General features: G+C 35.8%; 3 protein-coding genes across 4 annotated transcripts; all 3 read right to left on the bottom strand.

Annotated features, from left to right (window-relative positions):
• Positions 1–3,063: 3,063 nt before the first annotated feature.
• LOC113711577 (uncharacterized) lies at positions 3,064–4,731 on the bottom strand. Its single transcript, XM_072068098.1, has 2 exons — positions 3,659–4,731; positions 3,064–3,552 (listed from the first exon to the last, which is right to left on the bottom strand). Exons 1-2 carry the CDS (start codon positions 4,721–4,723, stop codon positions 3,547–3,549), a joined length of 1,071 nt encoding a protein of 356 aa, XP_071924199.1. The 5' UTR covers positions 4,724–4,731; the 3' UTR covers positions 3,064–3,546.
• Positions 4,732–12,785: 8,054 nt separating this feature from the next.
• Positions 12,786–14,065, bottom strand: LOC140015482 (uncharacterized). 2 transcript variants are annotated; one of them, XM_072068100.1, is made up of 3 exons: positions 13,774–14,065; positions 13,334–13,734; positions 12,786–13,067 (listed from the first exon to the last, which is right to left on the bottom strand). In XM_072068100.1, exons 1-2 carry the CDS (start codon positions 14,063–14,065, stop codon positions 13,349–13,351), a joined length of 678 nt encoding a protein of 225 aa, XP_071924201.1. In that variant the 3' UTR covers positions 12,786–13,067; positions 13,334–13,348. The 2 variants fall into 2 exon arrangements, with proteins under 2 accessions (XP_071924201.1, XP_071924200.1); XM_072068099.1 differs by having other exon boundaries at positions 13,334–14,065.
• Positions 14,066–18,264: 4,199 nt separating this feature from the next.
• On the bottom strand, positions 18,265–19,479 carry LOC113711967 (uncharacterized). The gene is made up of 2 exons (XM_027235226.2): positions 18,758–19,479; positions 18,265–18,516 (listed from the first exon to the last, which is right to left on the bottom strand). Exon 1 carries the CDS (start codon positions 19,461–19,463, stop codon positions 18,780–18,782), a length of 684 nt encoding a protein of 227 aa, XP_027091027.1. The 5' UTR covers positions 19,464–19,479; the 3' UTR covers positions 18,265–18,516; positions 18,758–18,779.
• Positions 19,480–21,660: the final 2,181 nt, after the last annotated feature.

Below are 21,660 nucleotides of genomic sequence, written 5' to 3'. Positions count from 1 at the left end.
AGTGATGTACAACCAATTTATTACCCATTGGACTAAAAACTCGAAATAATTGAATGCGTAGATGAAACATCTCCAAAATTACAGAGTGCTCTACTTTAGTGCTATGTGCTATGAATAGCTGACATGGTGCATGGAATGCAAAAGTATCCAAGCTATGCGGTAATTTTTAATAATAATTAAAAAAAAACCTTCTTATGGGGCTGTAGCAAACAGAACAACAATCATGACCAAAGCATCAAAAATAAGTTGCATAGCATCCAGCGAAAGTTCCAAACAAGATTTCCTCTAAGATAGTTAGGAAATTGTACTAAATGTACTTTTCTATTGCACTTGATGATCAAAAACAAAAGAAAAGTTCACCAAGGCAAAATTTCACTCTCCAATCACTTTCATCTCTCTCTGTTCACTTCCATTGCAAATTTCCTTCTTTCTTCATTCGAACCTTCCGACAAACAAGTAGTGAGGATGAAAAGTTTTGAAATTTCTTTTTCATCAGTTCCTTATACGGCCTGAGCTTGAATTTTAAATCTAAAACTCTACTCAAACCTATGATCAATTCCAGCCACTTAAAATCGATTAACAAGACGAAAGTAAAGCATAACCGACATGATTGCAGACAAAGAAGAAAACAATACAATTAAGGGGGAAAAAAGGTATAAGAGTACGGGAAACTTTACAGTGATGATTTCCGCTGTAGTGGCTGGACTTCAATGAGACGATGGCGGCAACCTTCGCCTACTCTACTCCTCAACACGCTCAACCTGAATATCTAGTCAGTACGGAGAAGCATGGGGATCGGTTTCAGAGGAAAGAAGAAAAAGGAAAGAACATGAGTATCTGTTTTTTTATTCCTTTTGTCCTAGCAAAGAGAGCGAAGACTTATTGGTGTAGGTGTCGTGGTTGACCGAATAGGGCAGAGAAGCGGCCAAGTTAGCAACCGAAAATGGAGGAGTGGGGCGGCGGCGAAGGCGGAAGACAAAAGAACCAAAATGGGGGAGTTTTGAGAGATAGTCTGCCGAGAGAGAGGGTTTGTGAGAGAGAGGAGAAGAATCGACACAATGAAAGTTTTGAGATTTCACTAAGTGTTTTGGCAAATGAATCTTCCGTCAAAATCAAACGACATCGTTTTATGTTTTAATTTTTTCGTTGTATCTCACATTTTCTAAAATGCCATGATAGGAAATCTAAAGACACATTATTATTTTTATATCAGATAAAATAAAAAAAAGTATAAATTAGTGAATTGATAACAAATGTCATGATAGAAGTGCTATAATGACAAAAACCAGCAAGTGTCCTTATAGACATGTCAGGAAAGGCCATTTTTGTTGTAGTGTATCATCACCACAATGATCACAAACTATGGTATACTTTGAGATGTAAAGGGAATAAAAGAAAGACAAACATGAATTTAGCGTTAGACCAAACTACCTATTTATAATAGTATAATTTTACTATTGACTCAATAATATTAAAGGCAAAATATAAGGGAAAGAGAGAAAAAATGTCGTAACATGCATAAATAGTAGAGCCAATAGAAGTGAAATGAATTGATTAATTGTATGGAACCGACTTTTGCCAATAGGATAGAAATCCTTACAAACATGTACGGCATGGTACGTAAAACAATATGTACCCCACAAACAGGGAATTAATTGAGTCGCAAAATTCAATTTACAAATTAAAGTGGAAACATAGAAAAACTTGAAAACATCCTCGCATTGGGCTTTTATTCTTATTCTTCAACATCTTCATGAAGCTCTCAAACACAGATTCTCTTCCCCTTTTCCTGCAAAAATTTCAATGGGTTATGGGTATTGTGCATTTTCAAGTAGATAAGCATGTTAAACAATTCGTTAATCTATTTAATACACAAGTTTTTGGAAGCAGTGGGAATACTATTGCTGTTCCTTGGTTCTTAAGAAAACCTTCTACCACTCATTTTCATGGATCTAAGTGTACGGATTTGCCATGATACACATGGCAGTTTGTCTTGATAGGGATAAGGTTTATCATGCGAAAGTTAATTTATTGGTTAAGCGTTATTACCTCAAAAACTTGGATACAACTGCTTAGTAGTGAGAAGGAGGAGGAGGAGAAGGAGAATTGTAGTAGTAATGGTAGGGTGGAGGTGGAGACTTGTAGATTGGTGGTGGTGGGGAACTGTAAACTGAAGGAGGTGGAGACTTGTAAGCAGGTGGTGGAGATGACTTGTACACTGGAGGAGACTTGTATTTATCAATTGATGGTGGTGGAGATTTGTAAACTAGAGGAGGTGGTGGAGGTGATTTGTATACTGGAGAACGTGGTGGCGGTGACTTGTAAACTGGTGGTGGGAGTGAATGCGTTTGAGGTGGTAGTGGGGAATAATGGTAAGGTGGTGGCGGAGACTTGTAAACTGGTGGTGACAGGTGCCGAACCTGTGCAATAATAATTACCTACTCAAGAAAAATACAGATTTTGTATATAGCGGCGAGCAGGGTCGAATCCACAGGGATTGGGGATAATTCGTTTCTTCTAGAGTCCAGAGTATGGGAGGTTCTTGGATTAAATGCTAACTAAATAAATCAAGTGCAGAAAATAATTGATTAAAAGAAATAATTAAGAGAAACTCTAGCCAAGGGTACACTTCAGAAATGGTTCAGGCACTGATCATTGATGCAGAAATAATTCCAACATTTAGCAATAGATTAGTTATAGTTGTCATGCACGCGATAAACAACCAACCCTTCCTTAATTTCTCGATAGCTAAGGTACGACCGTTAGCTATTTCTCTAACCCAAAAATAACCCTAGGTACGACCGTAGGATTTAATTTCTAGATTGCATTAATAATTAGAAAGGCCCAATCCTAACCAACAAATACGCTACGAGGGTTTGTTTAAATTAGATCATATGCTCCCCTGACATAAACCCAATTACGCCAGTTGCTACTGAGGTAGAGATAACGAACAATTACGGATTCAATTACCCCTATTTAGCAAAAATAGCCTATATGAATAATTAATTATTGTGCACTAATCAATCATACACAAGGCCATAGCAATTAAAATCAAGGAACATATAAATACCAATAAATGAAGAAAATAATTAAAACAGATTCGATCTCACAGTAATTGTCGAACCAAATCGTCAGTTGTCCCCTTGACTAGAAAAGCTTAACCACGCCTCATGAGAAAATCTCCCCGTTGGGGAATATTGTCGAATACCTGGCGTGTGTCAGAGGCCAGTCCAAAGAAAGAAAACTAGAACTAAACTAAAAACTAAAACTAAAGCCCTAGATATCTTTTGCTTCTGTACGTTGTCCCCTTTTAAAGCAACAAAAGAAAGATGACTAAAAGCTATCTAGGTGGTCCCCACACATGTGGACAAAGCCTCCCAAGTACTTCTTGTTCCAAGTCTCTCTACGTTGCTTTCTTTGAAGCCCAAATGACCAAATGCCTTTCACTAGCTTGTGGTCCCCCACCAATTCAAGGGCCCAAGGATTGAAGCCCTTAGAAGTCTCCATATTTTTCACAAAGTCCCTCCTTTTTGGTAGTTTTCTGCTTCATTCCTGAAATTGATTCCAAATACCAAATATGAGTAAATATCAGCAATTAACACAATATTTGTCAGGGATAGAAGGGAAAATTAATAATAAAAATACTAACAAATTATACCCTATCAGGTGGTGGTAGGGGTGAATGCACTGGAGGTGGTGGTGAGGAATAGTGGTAAGGTGGTGGCGGGGACTTGTAAATTGGAAGAGGTGGTGGAGGTGACTTGTAAACCGGTGGTGGTGGAGGTGAATTTACCGGAGATGGTGGTGAGGAATAATGGTAAGGTGGTGGCGGAGACTTGTAAACTGGTGGTGATGGGGGTGAATGCACTGGAGTTGGTGGTGAGGAATAATGGTAAGGTGGTGGCGGGGACTTGTAAACTGGAGGTGGTGGTGGAGGTGACTTGTAAACCGGTGGTGGTGGAGGTGAATGCACCGGAGGTGGTGGTGAGGAATAATGGTAAGGTGGTGGCGGGGACTTGTAAACTGGAGGAGGTGGTGGAGGTGACTTGTAAACCGGTGGTGGTGGAGGTGAATGCACCGGAGGTGGTGGTGAGGAATAGTGGTAAGGTGGTGGCGGAGACTTGTAAACTGGAAGAGGCGGTAGAGGTGACTTGTAAATCGGTGGTGGTGGAGGTGAATGCAGTGGAGGTGGTGGTGAGGAATATTGGTAAGGTGGTGGTGGAGACTTGTAAATCGGTGATGGTGGAGGTGAATGCACTGGAAGTGGTGGTGAGGAATAATGGTAAGGTGGTGGCGGGGACTTGTAAACTGGAGGAGGTGGTGGTGAATGCACCGGAGGTGGTGGTGAGGAATACTGGTAAGGTGGTGGGGGAGACTTGTAAACTGGTGGTGGTGGGGGTGAATGCACTGGGGGTGGTGGTGAGGAATAATGGTAAGGTGGTGGCGGAGACTTGTATATTGGCAAAGGTGGTGGAAATGAATACACTGGAGGTGGCGGTGAGGAGTAGTGGTAAGGTGGTGGGGGTGACTTATAAACTGGCGGTGGTGGGGGTGAATGCATAGGAGGTGGTGGTGAGGAATAATGGTAAGGAGGAGGAGGAGATGAATACTTGTAGTAATCAGCTGCAGTTTCTGAAGGCAAGCCAAGAGCAAGAAATACCACTAAAACGGTGGTAAGAAGAGGAGTCAGCCTAGACCCCATTGCTTTTGCTTTGCTCCCCATTGCTACAAAACGTGGTCTGAGGCTGATATGCTTCTAGGCAACATCTAGCCCTCTTTTTATAGCGCTCAGTGTCTTCATTTTTTACTCTCGAGGCCTAGATGATGTCAGCCTCGTAAAATCTCGTCACCTTCTCTAATTAACTTTTCAAAGGCTAAACATCTTGTACACGTTGGAATGGGTTGTCCTCAAACTGTACTTTGATAACTTTATCAATCGTGAACATTCATTATTTAATATTTCTAATTCGTGTACCGTGCTCTAATTGTTAAATCTTAAACAAAAATTTTAAGAACAATATAATATTAAGTGTTTGTATAAATTTTGCAACTTAGCATGCCGGTGACTTTGACATATTTGTCTGAATGCCGGTGATTTCATAATGTTGTTTTGCCTCCGAAACAGGCTTAGACCAGGCCCGACTTTCTTCTCTATTTCCTTTTCCCATCCAGAAGAGGTTGGTAATAATCCAAAGTTATCATTGTCTCACTGATATCAATCATTGAACCTTTATATCTATATTCTACCCTTCAACTATATCTCTCTTCTTAGTTGACACCTAAGCTCTAATTGAGACAAATCAATCCCTAAACTATATCTTGATTCTTTTTTATCCCTAAACTCTTAATTTTGACACTTTTATTTCTATACTATGCCTTGATACATACTTTGGTCGCGAAACATCTTTCTTTTCTCTAATTTTGGATTTTTTTTTGTTATGGTTGCTTCATACTTGTCTAATCACCAGTATTGTATTAACCATTATACTTAAGTAAGAAGGGTTTCATAGTTTAAGGACTATAATGTCACAAATTACAGCTTAGAAATCGAGTTACAGTTGAAGGGTACAAAATGGCATTAACCCGAAGGAAACTAGAATTCCTCTTAGTATTTCTGACGTCAATTTGCCTGTCGGTGAATAGTTTTCTAGGGTAAAGATCATGTCCACACCTTTTGGTGGTGATTAAAGGTGCATTTGTAAAGAAATGAGTTGGGTGATTATATTACCTAGAGAAAAAAAATGTGCATCCAAAAAGGACAGTGCCGGCAGGAAGGGATCCAAACGTTGACCATGTAGTAAGCCATCGAATTAGTTATCGCAGCAGTCAATTTTGAAATGTTATTAACATTGCCACCTAACTTTCTAGAATTCTGCAGGACAGCGCAGATGAGCTGGCTGTTGTTTGAGATGTGAGTATTCCTTTTTCCAAGAATTGTAAGTAGACTAGAATGAGGAAAAGATCACGAACTCCCCATTACAAATGGGCAATTTTCCATCTTCTGCTTTTGGAAAAATGCTATCAAAATGTTTAGGCAGATTTTTCTTATAATACATCAAGCCTAGAAAGTTGATCTATAGATATAATCAAAAGTACTCTTGTATTTTATGAAGGGATACCAAAATTAATGCTTAATTTGCCTGTCAAAATAGCTATTTGAGGATTTCTATTGTATAAAATTGCAAAGTTGTATCTTGCTGACGGAGCCCCGCTGGCAATACTGGTTAAAGGAGTCAATTCTTGACTTCGTAGTTTCACGCGGGACAAAGACAAAAATTTTGTTGCATGGTAGTATTTATTAGCTTAACATAATTTGCGTTATTGTGATTTATTTTGCATTTTATTTGTTGGATTGTTTAGCTTCTCTGAGGTATAGAGTCCTAGTTTTTTTTTATATAAGGTGTAGAGTCCTAGAGTTGTTGTAGGATTTTGTTTTTGCTTACGGTCTATTTCATTTCTTATTAATAAAATTTGAATTTACAAAAAAAAAAAATCATAATTGTGTTAATTTTCTAATATATATTACTTCATAATTATTATAATTTATGGTTAAATGCCCTATTATTAACAATATAATCTTAAGCAATCCAAAGAAATAAACGTGCATACTATAAAGCAAGGAAGAACAGTACCAAAAAATAAAATAAAATAAAATAAAAGACGTGCATATAGGCATGACCACGGTTCTAGAACCGCCGGTTCTGGTTCTTAAAAAAGGTAGAACCAGAACCGCACCATATAAAATGGTTCTGGTTCTGGTTCTTCAAAGAGGTAGAACCAGAACCGCATAGTTCTGATTTTGGTTCCTTATAGTTCTGGTTCCGGTTTCCGGTTCTGTATGGTTATATACAATTTTATTTAATTCCTTATCCTTACCAATTTTAATACGAATATAACAATATATTTAAAATTTCAAATAAAACGTAAAAAAATAAATACAAAATAAAGATCATATTTTAATTTTATTATTATTCTACAAAGTAAGAAGTAATAAATAGATAATATAAATTTTATGAAAAGTACATTACATTGTCAAATTAAAAAATACATTACACTATCAAATGGTTGTCATATGTTGACTTTCTTGAGTTGGACAATCATCAATGTTGAAGATTCCATTTGAAGAAATATTGCAAAAAATATTTTTTTGCTTGCTTGATTTTGAAGATGAGCTACTACCATCAAAACTTGTCATTTGATAGCAAATAAGCAAAAAAAAAAAAAAATTTTAAGTAATAATTTAATACTTGCAAATTATAATGATAAATATTAGATGAATAGAAAGAATTAAATAATTAATAAAATATATAGAAAGTCCATAAAATTTAAACTTTCTTAAAACCTATTAAACACAACTAATTTTTTTTGAATTATCTCACCACTTATATTAATTATTTTTAACGGTTCTGGTTCTGGTTCTATTTTTTAGAGAACCAGAACCGGAACCTTTATCCAAGGTTCTATCACGGTTCTGGTTTCATGGTTTTGATTCCGGTTCTGATCTGGTTCCAAACGATCCGGTTTCGGTCTGATTCCCAGTTCCAAATGGAACCATGGCCATGCCTACGCGCATACAACTATCAACTATGCCAAGTGTATATTGACCTATGCAAATTCCATGATAGAGAGACGTGCATACAATTATGCTTTGTGTATGTTGACCGATGCAAATTTCCGTAAGAGAGACCTTGAGATTGAAAGTATTAATTGCATCGTGGTGTTTATGCTACTTCTCTGACTAATTTGTACTAATGATTTTAACATATTATTTTAAAGATTGCTAACTTTAACATACTTCTTTGACTATTCATACCAATAAATTAATTTAACATGTTCTTTAAAAGATTATTAACTTGTGACCTGATAGCATGTAAAGATGCTCAACCACTAATTTGTTATGTGGGAATAAAAATGATAATGACTCTGCACTTGCTCAGAAAAGTGATATGTATTCATATTTGGCAGAGAATATATAGTGTTTAGCAGACATTATATAAGATGCCGTATTCGCAAGTTGGAAAATGGAAATGAAAAGATTAGTCAATTCGGATTTATAGAATGTGTTAACAGCTGGATGGATGAAATCTACACCAAAAAAAGGGAATTTTATTTGTTAATTGAAAATATTAATTTTTCATGCACCACTTGGAGTAAAGAAATCTACAAAGTATTTTCGTTAGGAAGTCTCTTTATAGAGAAAAGCATCTTAGCAATGAATAGAACAAAAGGTTTTCACGACTCCCCATTTTCTAGCTAGTGTGAATTGAAAAGGCCTCATGGAATCGAAGTGGCCGAACTGATGACAGCTCAAGTCAATGCATATATTAATACTATTCAAGGCACTTTTATTATCTTAATAATTATATGCATTATAAGCTTAACAGAGGGAGCAAAATTGGAGCTTTATACCAAAAAAAAAAAAGGCAACAAAAAAGTTGCCTGGGTAACTAGGGTAAAATTTTGATTCTAGATCAACCAGTTTTCCCTTAGGAGTCAGGATAAAAGAATATCCAGATCTTCATCCATATTGTCAGTTCTGTTCGAAGAGGTTCACTTAGGGGTTAATTTGCCTGGTAAGCTATGAAATGACTGAAGATGTCTTTTACATATATATATATATATTCTGATCAATGATTGCATATGTTGGAAAATAACCATAATTCTTTTAGCTAAAGTTCTCCATTTAAATGTTGTTAAATTAGATTTACAGGAGTTGATCAGTCATTTCGTTTATGACAGTTGGGTCCTGAATTATTAACATAGAAGATCTACATTTTACATTCCAAGAAGGAGAATCTTGGGTGTCAAATCCCACAAATGTGAGGAGTACAGTCTAACTAGCTATATGGATCGGCTCATAGATGAGAAACCATAGATAAAAACGGAAAATTAATCTTGGGGGCAAACTTTAATATATCTAAGCTTAAGCGTGCAATATAAAATCTCTTTTAATTTTTGTAGGACAAAAATTTAAATTATGTAGAATATTTTTGAAAATTTTCAATAATCTAAAAGAAAAAAAAAACCTTATTTTGTAAAATTTGGGAGGCGGTGATCTTGTTGTTATGATTTCGTGTAATTCAGATCGATTGTTATATTTGTTACATTATTTGGTGTATAATTACATTATATTATATTATTATACTCAGCTGTTGTATTCACGATAAAAGTGATGTATATAGACAAAATATTTCACACATATATTTAGTATAATATTGTAGCACAATTGCACGTCAAAAATTTAAACTTATACAACAACGGATCAAATCGCATAAAATATGACAGCACAGGCCCCCTGTCCTTCTTTGCAAATGGCATTCCTATCATTACTTAGAAAGCCTAACCATTTCGCCAAACACCCTCTTGCAAATCACATATATATGGACCGTCAGATTAATTATCTATCATAATTCATAAAAAACTCCTTTTGGAACTGACATTTGGAAAGACTTCAATGAAAAAAAGAGAACAGAAAGTGGCTTATATGCTGCGATTTCAAGACTTTTTGGAAATACCAAGACTTTCGCATCAAAGACTTGAGAAGTAAATTTTTAACAAACAAAATTTTAACCTCTGGAATGAACCTTTATCGGAACACATTTTGTCGTGAAAAGCTCATATAAATTTCCCATTGAAAACTTTGAGCATCCATATCATTGTCACGTAATACAAAGTCAGCTCTATTAAGAAAGTTTCACCAATTGGGTAAACTTTGACGAATCAGCTTTGGAATATTATTACTTGAGTTTTTCAATTAAGTCCAGCTGTCAGACAAGAAAAATTCGAATCATAAAATAATCAAAATGCTTAAGGAAGTATATGCGGATGCATCGTCAACAAGGACACTGTTGTCCAGCACGAAGCGCCTATGTTCCTTAATTCGTTCGATATGCAAAATCTTAGTGGCTGAGGGATTTTTAAACTACGGGAAAAGAGTGCTAATTTGTTTTGATGCTGTTGTAATCACTAGAGGATATGTGACTAACTATTTCCTTTCATCATCTAAAGAAATGGATAAGAGTTAGTTTATCGTAGGGAAAAATATTAGGATTAGTTATAGTATATGATTTTTTTTTTTTTTTTTTTTTGGTATTCTGCACTCTTTAAGGGCGCATGATAATTTATCTACAAAATTTGAACTTTTGTAGATAACTAAACATCGGCCCACCTCTTTTCCTGTGCCCTAAAAAAACTTATAGTATGTGGGGTATTTAATGGTGATAATTAAAAAAAAATAGTGATAACGTCCTTAATTAATCAGTAATAGAATCTCAAAATTTGGAATTTTGTAACTATAAATTCCCCTAAGAAATAGTTGCACTAATTCAAGATATACGCTTTTCATGATGTTTCCTAATCTGTCAGTGAGATACTCGCTAGGATCAAATCTCTGCCTTAAATTATATGTAATAGCTCGGAATATCACCACTACAATGATCACAAATTATAGTAGCATCCTTTGAGTTGAAAAGGTATGTAGAGATAAAAGACAAGACAAGCCTGAAGTTAGGATTAGACCAAACTAGTGAACTACCTAAGTATATCAACCTTTTTTGTTAAAAAAATTATCAATAATATTAAACGGAAAATGTAAGAGAAAGAGAGAAAAAAAATATCGTAAAATAAGTAGTAGAACCAATAGAAGTTTACTCAAAAGACACAAAATGAATACAGTTATTTTATTGGACCGGCATTTTGCAATAAAAATCATTACAAACATGTATGGCATGTAGGTAAAACAACACGAACCCCACAAACAGGGAATTAATTAAGTCGCAAAAATCAATTTACAAAATAGAACGGAAACATTAATAAACTTGAGAACATCCTCGCATTGGGCTTTTATTCTTATTCTTCCATGAACCGCTCAAACACTGATTCTCTTCCCAATTTGCCTGCAAAAATTTCAGTTGGCTATTAGCAATGCGCATTTCCAAGTTGATAAGCATGTTAAACAAACACAAGTTTTTGGAAACAGAGGGAAAACTAATGTTCCTTGGTTCTTAGGATAACCTTCTACTAGTCATTTTCATGGATCTAAGCGTACGTACTTAGCATGATACACATGGCAGTTTGTGTTGATCGGGATAAGGTTTATCATACAAAAGTTTATACTGGTTACGCGTTATTACCTCAAAACTTGGATGCAATTCCTCAGTAGTGCGAAGGAGGAGGAGGAGTATTATAGTAGTAATGGTTGGATGAAGGTGGAGACTTGTATATTGGTGGTGGTGGGGAATTGTAAACTGGAGGAGGCGGAGATTTGTAAATAGGCGGTGGTGGAGACATGTACTGGAGGAGATAGTGGTGGTGACTTATATACTGGAGGAGGCGGTGGAGGAGACTTGTGCTCGTAAACTGGTGGACGAGGAGACTCATAAATTGGAGGATGCAGTGGAGATGACTTGTATACCGGAGGAAGTGGTGGGGGAGACTTGTGTTTGTAAATAGGTGGTGGCAAGGAGTTGTAAACTGGAGGCATGGGTGGTGGTGAATTGTACTTGTAGATTGGTGTCGGCGGAGACTTGTACATTGGAGGCGGTGGTGGGGATGACTTATATACTGGGGGACATAGCGGCGGAGACTTGTAAATTGGTGGTGGAGGGGACTTGTACACTGGGGAAGATGGTGGTGGTGATTTGTAAACTGGTGATGATGGAGGTGAAAGCAATGCAGATGGTGGTGACGAATAATGATAAGGTGGTGGAGGTGACTTATAAACAGGTGGTGGTGGAGGTGAATGCACTGTGGGTGGCGGTGAGGAATAGTGGTAAGGTGGTGGGGGTGACTTGTAAACTAGTGGTTGGTGAGGGTGAATGCACTGGAGGTGGTAAGAATATTTATGATGTTAAAGTTTATTTTTTTTTGTAATATTTTGGTTGCAAATTTTTTGGTTATTTGTTGTTGATCATGTTTGACAATGGGTTTGTAATTGAAAATAACAATTGGGATCTTACATTAGGTGAAACACATAGAATGATATACTATGTTTTATGGCATATGCAATTTGATCTTTAATGAAAAGTAGCAAATTTTAGTATTTTTCTTTAATGTGTGGGTTGCTATTAAATTTATTAAATAATATAGCAAGATGGGGGGCAATGATAAAATTATATTATTTTTTCTCTCATAATATCATTTTTAAATTCTTGATCGGAACTAAATGTTACAAGATAATTAATCTCAATGAAGATTAGTGTAATTTTTAAAATTTGAAGAGAGGCCAGTAAAATAGTCAAAAACTTTTATCATGGGGAAAATATTGGGTTCAGTTGTAGTCGAAACTAGTTAGGGATAAATAATGATGATAGCGTCATTAATAATTTATCAATGGCGCAGTCAGAATTTGAGTTTTGTAACTATATATTCCACGAATAAATAGTTGCATCAAATCAAGATTTACACTTTTCATAATGTTAGTTTCCTTGAGTTTCAATGATATATTCATTAGTATCATGCTTCCGTCTTAAACAGGGATCACAAACTATTGCATCCGTTTGAGTTGAAAAGGGGAGCAGGTGAAAAAGAAAAGTAAAACATACAATTAGCATTAGACCAGATTACCTAAGTATTTGAATATTTTTGTTAAAAATATGATTAAGAATATTAAAGACAAAAGTCTGTTTGGATTGTGAATTATTAGAGATATTTTTACTGTAGCACTTTTTGTGATGTGATGTATGTGAGATAAAAAGGTAATCGGGAAGGTAAAAAGGTGTATTAGAAATTGTAATGATGATGTAAGCAAATAAATTTGGGGAAATAAAGCTCAATCCAAACAAATATAAGAGAAACAGAGAAAAGTGTCGTAATATAAATAGTATTGATTTATTACATGGAACCTGCGATTTGCCGGCAGGATAGAAAACCTTACAAACATGACATGTACTGCATGGTACGTAAAACGATACAAATCCCATAAACAAAGGAACTAAGGCGCTACAACGAATTTAGATATAGAAATGGTAACGTAGAAAAACTTGAAATCATCATCTTCACATTGGGCTTTTATTCTTATGCTTCTACATCTTCAAGAAGGTCCAAACACTGGTTTCCTTCTCCTTTGCCTGCAAATATTCAGCTGGCTATCAGTTATATGCATTTCTAAGTTGATAAGCTAGTTAAAATAAAAACTCTTTAATCTACATACTGTACAAGTTCTTGATAACAGAGGGAAAAAATGATGCTTTTCTTTGGTAACTTAAAAAAAAAATTTCTAGCAGTCATTTTCGTGGATGAAGTGAAGGCACTTAGCATGATAGACATGACAGTTTGTGTTGATAGAGATATGTTTTATCATGCAGAAGTGTGTATATTGAACAAGTGTTATTACCTCAGAAGCAATTGCTTAGTAGTGGTGAGGAGGTGGTGGAGACTTGTATTTGTAAACTGGGGGAGGAGGTGGTGGTGACTTGTAGTGGTAAACTGGTGGTGGTGGTGGTGGAGACTTGTATTTGTAAACTGGGGGAGGAGGTGGTGGAGACTTGTAGTGGTAAACTGGTGGTGGTGGAGACTTGTATTTGTAAACTGGGGGAGGAGGTGGTGGAGACTTGTAGTGGTAAACTGGTGGTGGTGGAGACTTGTATTTGTACACTGGAGGTGGTGGTGGAGGAGACTTATATTTGTAAACTGGTGGCGGAGGAGACTTATACTTGTAAACTGGGTGTGGTACCGGATGAGGAGGTGGTGGTGGTGACTTATACTTGTAAACTGGGTGTGGTACCGGATGAGGAGGTGGCGGAGGAGACTTGTACTTGTATACCGGATGAGGAGGTGGTGGTGGCGACTTATACTTGTAAACTGGGTGTGGTGGTGGGGGTGGTGGAGATTTGTACTTGTAAACATGATGAGGTGGTGGTGGGGACTTGTATTTGTACACTGGTGGAGGTAAATGCACTGGAGGTGGTGGTGAGGGATAGTGGTAAGGAGGAGGAGGAGATGAATACTTGTAGTGATCATCAGCTGCAGTTTCTGAGGGCAAGCCAAGAGCAACAAATACCACTAAAACAGTGGTAAGAAGAGGAGTCAGCCCAGACCCCATTGCTTTTGCTTTGCTTCCCATCATAACTACAAATTCTTGTTTTAGGCTGATATGCTTCTAGGCAGCCTCTAGCCCCCTTTTTATAGCACTCAGTGCCTTCATTTTTAACTCCCAAGGCTCGGAAGATGTAAGCATGGTAAGTCTTTTTACAGCTCTCAACAACTTTAGAAAAGTCAAAAATCTTTTGCAGGTTGGAATGGGTTGTCCTCAAACTGTGCTTTGACAGATTTGACAATCGTGAATATTCATTATTCAATTGTGTTAGGTGGAGGGTTGTGCTCTAAAGTTTTGAATCTTAAGCTATATAATAACAAGTGTTTGTACTTTTTTGCAACTTAGCGATGCAATGACTTCGAAATATTCTTGTGTGAATGCGATCGATTTCGCAATATTGTACTATCTATGAAAAGTAGACCGGATGCAGCCGGCTCCCCCCTCTGCCTCTATTACCAATCCTATCAAGAAGGATTGAATCACACATGCCATAGAAGCTGGGTGGGAAAAGGGTGGCCAGGGATTGGTTGGGAAGATTGCGGGTGGGCCTGGGCTGTTCCAAATTTTAGCTGTGCCAGTCCAAAGGTCGAAGAAGCAAAGGCGCTAAGAGAGGCCATGATAGTTGCACATGCAACAGCAAGGTTGGCGAAGGGTGGTAGTCAAGTAGTGTGCAGTGAGGAGGAGGAGGAGGACGTGGTGATAGCAACAATTGTACATGAATAAAATTTGATGAATGTTGTTTTACCTTTGCAAATAGGGTGAACAACTTTGTTAGCCATAAACTAGCTAAAGTAGCTATTACTTTGGAACAAAATACTGAATGGAAGGAAAACTTCCCAGTTTGGCTGCTGGAACAAGTCCAGGCAGATTGTGAGGGCGGTTGCCCACCTATACTGTAATTGGTTTACTATTAATACAATGTTGCCGTTCTGATAAAAAAAAAAAAAAAAAAAGAATCACATATGCCATAAAAAATAGTATAATATTTTTATATATTTCACTTAATGTAAGATCCAAATTGTTCTTTTCAGTTACAAATCCATTGTCAAACACGATCAACAACAAATAATCAAAAAAATCTGTAACCAAAATATTACAAAGAGTGAAGTTTAACACCATAAAAATTTCAATAACTAACTTTAATATGTTGATAAAAATATTTATGATGTTAAAGTTTATTTTTTTGTAATATTTTGGTTGCAAATTTTTTGGTTATTTGTTGTTGATTTTGTCTAACAATGGGTATGTAACTGAAAAGAGTAATTTGGATATTATATTAAGTGAAAAATATAAATAATATACTATTTTTTGATGTTATATGCGATATGATGATCTTTAATGATAAACAACAAATTTTTGCATTTTTCTTTAATGTGTGGGTTGCTATTAAATTAATTAAATAATGTAGTAAGATGGGGGCAATGATAAAATCATATTATTTTCTCTCTCATAATATCATTTTTTAAATTATTGATTGGATCTAAATGTTACAAGATAATTAACTTTAAGGAAGATTAGTGCAATTTTTAAAATCTGAAGGGAGGCCAGTAAAATAGTCAAAAACTTCAGGGGAGGTTACCGAAATTATCCCCACAAAATTTGCTTTTCATGTCTTTTCTTTTTCCCGTGTTAAAACTGATTGAAAGCAGCGTATCACACTAAGAGAACTTCTATGGAAGCACGATGCAGCCAATCTAGAGCTCAACAATCAACCCAGATTGGGATTTTTGTTGTTCTTTCTTTCTTTTTTTTTTTAATTTCAAGAACAATACTTAATCCCAATTAAAGAATGCTTCGGATTTCATATTTTTACCTATGTTTTGCAAAGTACAGAAGGAAAGAAAAGAAAAGAAAAGAAAAAAAGGAGGGAAAAAGCCAATTCTCCACAGTATCGATTCCAAAAGGGGGGGAAAGGGAAAGAGCACAATCTTTACTCCATGTGATCGGCAATGAACTAATCAAAAGCTATGGACACGCTTAGTTTGTCGGTGGGTTTCAATGAAAATTAGTCTCTTCTTTTTTTTTTTCCAATTACGTAATAATTTTTTCTAATATTAATTTAATCTTGTGTTGGATATGGGTTGATGTCCAAAATGACAGATTTGCAGTGCCTATCAAATGTTTTAAAAAATGCACAATAAGGGGAAAAGCTTGAACTAAGGCTTTTTTTTTTTTTTTGGTTAAAAAGTCATCCCAACGTTAGTGATGGAATTTAATTAAAACATTACAGCTAGAGCTATATTAGTCATCCAATTAGCAAGTTGCGATTGGTCATCGAACAGCTTATAGGACTATTTCTTCTATAAGTTGCTCAATGACCACCATAATGCTTGCCGTTCTATTACACACTAATGTATAAGTAACAATTCAGGTTACACACTCTCGTGTATTTGGGCTTGTGTATCAAACTCCATGAAATTGTTGTATTTGGTCAAGTACAATTAGAGAGTAGCAAAATTAACCATGAAAGTGACCGTTTTTCGGCAAAAATTTGTTGCTTTTCCGTCTGCTTCTATTCCTCAAATCTCTCCACCAGTCTCCACTGCCTTTCACCAGTCGCCATCTTCTTTTGGGTCTATTAAGTGTGAATTCATGCCCAATATGGTTTTGGGATTTCCTTTCACGTTCGAGTTTAGTCCAAAGTACAAGGAGATTAAGCTCTAAATTGTTAACTCTTAAACAATATAATATTAAGTTTTTGTATAAACTTTTCTACTCAGCAAACCCCGGCCGGTGACTATGAAATATTTGTATGAATGACTGCTTGATTTCGTAATATTGTATTGCCTTTGAAAAAGAATTAGACCTGGCCTGACTTTCTTCTGTATTTCTTTTTCCTATTAAGAAGAGGCGTGTAATAATTCTAAATTGTCATTATTGTCTCGTTGATATCAATCTTAGGGTAAAGTAGAATTACTCTTAGATTTTCTGACGTCAATGGAGAGTCGGTGAATAGTCTTCTAGGGTAAAGATCATGTCGGTGATGAAAGGTGCATTTTGTGAAGAAATTAGAAGGGAATGGGTTCGATTGTATTGTATGGTGTAGTTAATAGAGGGAATGGGTTAAATTAAATTAGAAATTGGGTGTATGAGATTGATTTGGGGACTTAATTTTTTTAAGGAATGCCAAAATTTATTATGTTTTTGTATGTTGTTGTCTTAGCATCCACATTTATTAAATTAGCGTCTACATCTGATTTGTTGATATTTACACTATACCATACAATTGGAACTGGTAATTGTAGAAGCCCCTGATTGAGGAAAGGGATATGTGGTGGCAGGAAGGGGTCCAAAGATTGACCATGTAGCAAGCCATCGAATTAGTTATTGGATAGGTGAATTTTGAAATGTAAAATTGCTGGCTTTTGCCTGATTTTTAGTATCATTACGGCTATCAACTTGTCTATAATGCTACCTAACTTTCTACGATTTGAGGGAATGCTAATTGTATTTTTTACTTCTCTTTTTCACCTACTTCGCTTTTCAACTCAAAGGATGCTATAGTTTGTGATCATTGTTTAAGACCGAAGCATGATACTAATAAATATCTCATTGAAAGTCAAGGAAACTTAACATTATGAAAAGTGTAAATCTTGATTTGATGAAACTATTTATTCGTGGAATTTATAGATACAAAGCTCAAATTCTGATGGTGCTGTTGTTAAATTATTAAGGACATTATCACCATTATTTTTTCCTTACTAGTTTCAATAACAACTGATGTCGATCCTTTTTCCCTTGATAAACTAACAGTTGCCATTTTCTTTAGAAGACGAAAGGAAAGAATTAGTCACATATTCTTTGTGAGTTTTGTATTTATAAATTATTAAGAAAAGAATTAGTCACAAAAAGATTGAGATCATTGCAGTTGAAACTAGTAAGGGAAAAATAGTGGTGATAATGTCCTTAATAATTTAGCAACAGCACCGTCACAATTTGAGTTTTGTATCTCTAAATTCCACGAATAAATAGTTTCATCAAATCAAGATTTACACTTTTCATAATGTTAGTTTCCTTGACTTTCAATGAGATATTTATTAGTATCATGCTTCGGTCTTAAACAATTATCACAAACTATAGCATCCTTTGAGTTGAAAAGGGGTGTAGGTGAAAAAGAGAAGTAAAACAATTAGCATTAGACCAAATTACCTAAACATTTGATACTTTTGATAAATAAAAAAAAATGATCAACAATATTAAAGACAAAATATAAGAGAAAGAGAGAAAAGTGTCGTAATATAAATAGTATTCTTTTATTATATGGACCTGCAGTTTGCCAACAGGACAGAAAACCTTACAAGCATGCACTGCATGGTACGTAAAACGGTACAAACCCCATAAACATGGAACTCAGGAGCTAGAGTCAATTTAGATGTAGAAATGGTAACGTAGAAACTTGGAATCATCCTCGCATTGGGCTTTTATTCTTATTCTTCTACATCTTCTTGAAGGTCGCAAACACCGATTGTCTTCTCCTTTGCCTGCAAATATTCAGTTGGCTTTCAGCTATGTGCATTTCTAAGTTGATAAGCAAGTTTAAAAAAAAAAACACTCTTTAATCTGTATACTGCTCAAATTCTTGAAAACAGACCGAAAAAATAATGTATTTCTTTGGTTCTTAAAAAAAATCTTCTACAAGTCATTTTCATGGATCAAGTGTACGTCCTTAGCATGATATACATGGCAGTTTGTGTTGATAAAGTTTTGGATAGGTATTATTACCTCAAAACTTAGATGCACTTGCTTAGTAGTGGTGAGGAGGAGGAGAACCGTAGTAGTGATGATAGGGTGGAGGTGGAGACTGGTAAACTGGGGGAGGAGGTGGTGGTGAGTTGTATTTGTAAACTGGTGGTGGTGGAGATTGGTAAACTGGGGGAGGAGGTGGTGGTGAGTTGTACTTGTAAACTGGAGGTGGTGGAGACTTGTACACTGGAGGAGGTGGTGGAGGAGACTTGTACTCGTAAACAGGTGGCGGAGGAGACTTGTATACCGGAGGAGGTGGTGGGGGTGACTTGTACTTGTAAATTGGTGGCGGTGGAGATTTGTAAACTGGAGGAGGTGGCGGTGGGGACTTGTATTTGTACACTGGTGGAGGCGGGGAGTTGTATACTGGAGGGGGTGGTGGCGGTGACTTGTAAACTGGTGATGGTGGAGGTGAATACACCGGAGGTGGTGAGTAGTGGTAAGGTGGCGGTGAGGACTTGTAAACTGGAGGAGATGGTGGGGGTAACTTATAAACAGGGGTTGGTGGAGGTGAATACTCAGGAGGTGGTGGTGAGGAATAGTGGTAAGGAGGAGGAGGAGGAGATGAATACTTGTAATAATCAGCTGCAGTTTCCAAGGGCAAGCCAAGGGCAACAAATACCACTAAAACAGTGGTAAGAAGAGGAGTCAGCCTAGACTCCGTTGCTTTTGCTTTGCTCCCCATTGTTACTACAAATTCTTGTTTTAGGCTGATATGCTTCTAGGCAGCCTCTAGCCCCCTTTTTATAGCACTCAGTGGCTTCATTTTTTACTCCCAAGACTTGGAAGATGTAAACATGGTAAATCTCTTTCAACAGCTCTCAACAACTTTAGAAAAGTTAAAAATCGTGTACGCGTTGGAATGGGTTGTCCTCAAATTGTACTTTGATAGTTTTGACAATCGTGAATATTCATTATTCAATTGTGTTAGGTTGAGAATTATGCTCTAAATTTTTGAATCTCAAGCTATATAATAACAAGTTTTGGTATTAATTTGTAACTTAGGGTGTGTGTGATAAAACTGAAAACTGAAATCTGAAATCTGAAATCTGAAATCTGAATTCATTAAATTATTAAATTATTAAGTATTAAATCTAATACATACATTCAGTGATAAGTTATTCACTTATCACTTAATTTTGGGAGCAAGTTTTGTCTTGGAAATCCAGTGTTACTTAATTAATTTAAATGTTCAATTTTTTGTTATCAAACGATTTGAATGTGTTAAGATTTAAATCCATTAAATTTAAGTATGGAATTGGATTATCAAACAGGGTCTTAGGCATGCAATGACTTTGAAATATTGTGTGAATGCTCGATGGCGTAATGTTGTATTATCTATGAATAAAAGACCATATACGGACCCGCTTTCCTCTCTATTTCTTTTGCCTATCAAGAAGGACGGTGTAATAATACAAAATGGTCGTTGTCTCATTATTAACAGTCAATCTTTGAGTAAAGTAGAATTCGTAATAAGAATTTCTGATATCAAATGCGAGTCGGTGAATTGATTTTTAGGGTAAAGACCCTGTAAAGGCTTTTGGAGGTAATAAAACATAAAAGGTGCATTTGTAAAGAAATGAGTTGGGAGATTATTATCTAGAGGAAACGAATTGATACGTGCAGGAAGAGATGTGAAGAGACTATAGGTCTTCTGCTATACACTAATGTAACATTCACATTACACATTTTTGTGTGTTGACACGTGTTCTTTTTATCAATTAAATGTAATTAAGAGTATTATTACGATAATTTAAAGAATATAGATATCAATCTATTAATGTATGTAACATGAAAATTACATCAAAAGATCCATTGCCATTCAAAGTTTGACCGTGTAGTGTTGTAAGTCATCAAATTAGTTGTTGCAGCAGCGAATTTTGAAATGTGCAACTGCTTGTTCCTGATGTTGGGTATGATTATACCTGTCAACTAGTCTAGTTTTGCCTAACTTTCTAGAATTCTGCGGGACAGTGTAGATGAACAGGCTATGTTCAGGAGCGAGTATTCTTTTTTAAAGAATTGACAAGGGGGCAATTTTCCGTTCAAGGGGGGCAATTTTCCATCTTGTCTTTTTGAAAAAATGCTATCACATTGTATAGGCAAAATTTATGTCTACAGATGATGAAAAACAGAGAAAATTCTATAGTCTCTTTTGGGTAGGATTCTTTAAGTTGTATCTCTCAATAAAGATAAATAGTTTAAATTTTCAATATTTAACAATATTTAATCTTACAGTCATTAACACTTCTTTCACTATCCAATGACAAATATCACTTGTAGGTATGATACCCTAAAGAAACTATAAAATCTCCCATGAAGTAGTACTATTATATGTTATGAAATGAAAACAAAATTTATTGCTTAATTTGGATGTCAAAAAATCATTTGACGATTTCTATTGGCTCTAGTTGTGAAGTTATACCTCACTAGCGAAGCCTGTATGACATACTGATTGAGCAGCCAATTTCTTGAGTTCGTATTTTTGAAGTCACGAGAATAAAGAAAAAAACTTAAGGAAGAAAAAAAGAACAGACGTGAATACAACTATTTTTTGATACCATATAACTCTGCCTAGTGTAGTTTCACCAACAAAGGAAGTCTTCCTAATAGAAACCTTGAAAGTATTAATTTCATCACGGTCTTTAAAATACTACTTCTTTGACTGATTTGTACGAATAAATTTAATTGTTCTCATAAATTTTGCTAATTTTTTTTTCATAAGAGCACAAGCTGGTTACTACCAATCAATACAAGCTGGTTACTACCAATCAATATTACATATAATTTTCTAAGTGCCTTTGTCACCATTTTCTCTAGCTAGTGTGAATTGGATTGGCCTCATGGAATCGAAGTAGCCAAATTGATGACAACTCAAGTCA

This window comes from Coffea arabica, chromosome 10e, assembly GCF_036785885.1.
Source record: "Coffea arabica cultivar ET-39 chromosome 10e, Coffea Arabica ET-39 HiFi, whole genome shotgun sequence".
NCBI classification, from domain to species: Eukaryota; Viridiplantae; Streptophyta; class Magnoliopsida; order Gentianales; family Rubiaceae; genus Coffea; species Coffea arabica.
This window is presented reverse-complemented; position numbering and strand designations above follow the sequence as displayed.